General features: G+C 39.3%; 1 protein-coding gene across 1 annotated transcript in view; it reads left to right on the top strand.

Annotated features, from left to right (window-relative positions):
• Positions 1-3,610, top strand: part of LOC116703332 (gastrula zinc finger protein XlCGF57.1) — an 18,865-nt gene extending 15,255 nt beyond the window's left edge. Inside the window, exon 3 of the mRNA XM_032537998.1 lies at positions 618-3,610. Within this exon, the coding sequence (XP_032393889.1) occupies positions 618-1,209 (592 nt within the window). The 3' untranslated portion in view covers positions 1,210-3,610. The remainder of the gene's footprint in view (positions 1-617) is intronic.
• Positions 3,611-4,195: the final 585 nt, after the last annotated feature.

The following is a 4,195-nucleotide window of genomic DNA, read 5'->3' as shown; positions in this document are numbered from 1 at the left end:
TTTGGGAGCTGCCTGGGAAAACTGAACTGATAAGGCCGTGTGACTTTTTCCTTGAACTCCCCTGTGATTAATTACATAAAACCTTTGTAATATTCACCTTTAATCGTCTCTGTGTTTCTCTGTGCTCTGTTTTTGATTATTTGAGTATCTCTGGAGAGTTCAGAGAATCTCAATTATAGTTCAATACAATTCAAAACAGTGATGTGAATTAACAACATTTCTCTGTCTGTTTCCTGCAGATGTCCAGCAGCTGTCGGTGAGTAAAGAACAGGTTCCCCCTGAGCAGTGGGAGAGTGGAGCCCCAGTCTGGACCAGCAGCACCCAGAGCCCCCACACATTAAAGAGGAGCAGCAGGAGCTCTGGGTCAGCCAGGAGAGAGAGCAGCTTCAAGGGCTGGAGGAGGCTGATAGCACCAAGTTCCCATTCCCTGTGAAGAGTGAAGATGATGAAGAGAAACCTCAGCCCTCAGAGCTTCATCAAAGACAAACTGAACAGATGGAAGGAGAAGCTGATGGAGAGGACTGTGGAGGACTAGAACCAGCCAAGAACTCAGATCCAGATATAGATTTACATATAAATTCTGAAGACCAGACTGGAGACTCTTCTGAACCTGAGATTGATGACAGTTATGAGTGGAAGAATACCAGAGAAGCTCAGTCAGGTTTAAACTCTTTGGAAAAGAATGGTGTTCATGTCTGTCATTCGAGTTGCAGTAGGCCTGCTTGTCAGAAACCATTTATCTGCTCTGAGTGTGGCAGAAGATTTGGCTGCAAGTCACATCTGAAGGGCCACATGATTATCCACACAGGACAGAAACCTTTCAGCTGCTCAGTTTGTAAAAAATCTTTTGCACGGAATGATTATTTGCAGTTACACATGAGAACCCACACAGGAGAGAGACCTTTCAGCTGTGCATTTTGTATTAAATCTTTTGCACGGAATGATTATTTGCAGTTACACATGAGAATCCACACAGGAGAGAAAAGATTCAGCTGCAGTGTTTGTGACCAGAGATTCACTTGGCTTCATCAGTTCAGAAACCATCAGCGTGTGTGTTGTCAGCCCTCACAGCTTCATCAAAGACAAACTGAACAGATGGAAACCGAAGCTGATGGAGAGGACTGTGGAGGACCAGAACCAGCCAGGAAATCAGATCCACATAGACGTCCAGAACCAAAAACTGAGGACCAGACTGGAGACTTTTCTTAACCTGAGACTAATAGACAGTAATGATTAGGAGACCACCTCAGCCAGGTTTAAACACTCAACATAATAATGAAATCCTAGTGCCAGACACTTATTATTGCCAAAAAATAGTTGAGCTTCTACTAGTGAGGAAGGAGATTTTTCCGCAGAACAGAGATACAAGACTACAGGCCTACTATCAACTCAGGGGACAATCTGCAGTCACATGTCCAAGCGGGATTTCCAAAGCAGCGGCAGAAAAACTGCTGGTACAAATGAAACAGAAACAGAGGATTAAGGGTAACAACCATTTGTTTTCAACCAGGACCCCATTTTACCATGCATTTATGTCTAATAGACCGATGGTACCATAAACTAAGCTACAGAAATTGTGAGTTTGTGTTGCCTAAAAGATTTTCAATGCCATAGCTCAATATTGAAATTTTGCCAATGTGGATGAGGTTGTTATGGTTCGATGACCACCTGTATTCATTTGAGCCAGAGTATAGGCTATGGAAGAAGTATACGGATAAAGAGCGGACAAGGGAAGAGAGAGAGAGAGAGAGAGGCTGCAGATGCTCAGTGTTTGTGCGGTCATTAGGCTATAACACACCCAGGGTTTTATGTTCTCTAAAAGATTTTCAATAAAAACAGTGGTTCATATTTTCTCATGTCTCACAGCCCTTTTGATTAGAGAAGGAAATCCTGACTTGTTAACAAAGCGTTGGGTGCAAGGTTTAGTCACCCAACTTTTGTATTCATGAAAAAAGACAAAATTTCAACTCGGCTTGTTTGGTTTATATTTTTCCATGTAGCTCTTAGTCTCGGCCCCCATTCCTAGCAGATGGGTGTGACCCAGAGGCGATTTCTTTAAGACTGCAACGGAAGCTCACCTTCCTCTAAAATGTCAAAAAATTAATGGTCAAATATGTACTAATGTGTTAACATTTTATTGGCTAAAAATGAGCTGGAATGCGTTCAGCCTAAGATTGATTTATGCAAAAGATAGGTCAAAATAAGAGGTATTATTAGCTCACCTTATATGACAAGGTTAGCTGGCTGACTGGAAGTACTGTGGCAAATAAAGTGTACCGCTGGCCATGCCTCTTGATGAAATCATCTCATGGATATCATGAAGTTATTAGTGCTGTCAAACGAGTCAAATATTTAATTGCATTCATGTCAGTTAACTCAATTAATTGCACATTTATCTATTCTAAATTTCCCTTAATTTCTATTTGTCCTGGTTCCTACACTGGGTTATCCTCCTGCTAGCGTTAGCAGCCAACAGGCTTACACAGGGTAAGTTTTAATCTTGATTTTATCCTCACAACATGTTTGAAATGTCATTAAGGGCCTACTCATGTGCACTGATTCCTTCTGAGGGAACACAGCGAATCTGACTGCTGCAGATATGACAGAAAGGCATAAAAATTGTGTTAATCCATAACATAACACACTTTAGTGTTAGACTTTACTAACTACGTGTTTGTTGAATTTCTGAAGAAAGAGGTTTGGGTCCAATGGAAAATATACACAAAGATTTATTATTAAAAAAATAAGACAAAGCACGAAGAATTACGTTACAGCGGGCTAGAAATAGGGTCTTCACCCAAAAGTTTTACATCTATATTTCTTGTTTCCCTCCCTCCTATATTCCTATTAGCCCAGGGGCGGTTACTTTTCACCCTCATGAGTAAAACCCATCCTTATTGGCTCTTTGCTGGCATGGTTTCTTCGCTGTCCAATGAGGAAGGACATGCTCTAACTCTGCCCCTTTGGGGTCATTTTTGGACACAGATCAAAAGGTTGTTATCATGTAAGCGAGAAGTTCTAACAGAAATACAGTTAATCAACATTCTCTTCTCTTAGCCTAGTGTAAGCCACCAGGGGGTCTGAGACAGAAGGTTACTTCCTGTTGTGAAGCAATCATTTTTTTCTATAAATTAGTTTTCAGTTCTAATCTATTTGGCAGAGCCAGAAGAAGAGAGGGGTAAATGAGAGACAAAAGGGCCATGTTGATCTACTCTTCACTGAGACCAAAGATAGTTATAATAACTCTATAATAACTTTTCCACTGTGCATCACAGACACTAACAGAATGTCACACTCTGCTCTCTTTAATTGTAAAGGCAGTTTTTTTATTTCTTGACCCAGGCTTTTGGACTTAACTGAACAGAGTGCTGCACAAGTGCTTTAAGCTTTATATGTTAAGCTATATTTTTATATTGTGGTTTGTTTCAACCATTTCTACTGCAATTAACGTGGCACTAGAGATTTAACTCCTTTTTATTATACAGACATGTCTTGTGACAGTTAAGTTTGCCTTTACATTGACCCACAGCAGTGTTATGTGTGGAATTTACACTGGATTGTAAAAGGTGAACTACATTATCTAATTGAATTTTTAACAATCTTAGAAATATTTCCATGGTTTGTGGTTTATGTATTTTTTAAGTTGATGACCATTTCAATTTTGAAATAAAGGTCTTTCTAAAGCTACAGTTGTTTTTCCTAAAGTAACTATAAGAACATACAGTATTGTAGACATACAAGAAGACATTGGTAATTTGATAGAATTTGTAATTGATTAAAAGTGTCTATTTTAGCTTTAATCAGATATAATTTCTTACATGTTACCATACTTCTATGTTGACAAAGAAGGATCAGGAAAATGTAGTTGCTGCTTTTCTTGTGTCAACTTTAATCACCATGAAAACACTTAATTTATAGGCATACAGTGCCTTGCGAAAGTATTCGGCCCCCTTGAACTTTTCAACCTTTTGACACATTTCAGGCTTCAAACATAAAGATATAAAAAAAATTATATTTTGTGAAGAATCACCAACAAGTGGGACACAATTGTGAAGTGGAACGAAATCTATTGGATATTTTAAACTTTTTTAGCAAAAACAAAACTGAAAAGTGGTGCGTGCAAAATTATTGGGCCCCCTTGCGTTAATACTTTGTAGAGCCACCTTTTGCTGTGACTACAGCTGCAAGACGCTTG

Source organism: Etheostoma spectabile, chromosome 15 (genome assembly GCF_008692095.1).
Source record: "Etheostoma spectabile isolate EspeVRDwgs_2016 chromosome 15, UIUC_Espe_1.0, whole genome shotgun sequence".
Classification (NCBI taxonomy): Eukaryota; Metazoa; Chordata; class Actinopteri; order Perciformes; family Percidae; genus Etheostoma; species Etheostoma spectabile.
This window is presented reverse-complemented; position numbering and strand designations above follow the sequence as displayed.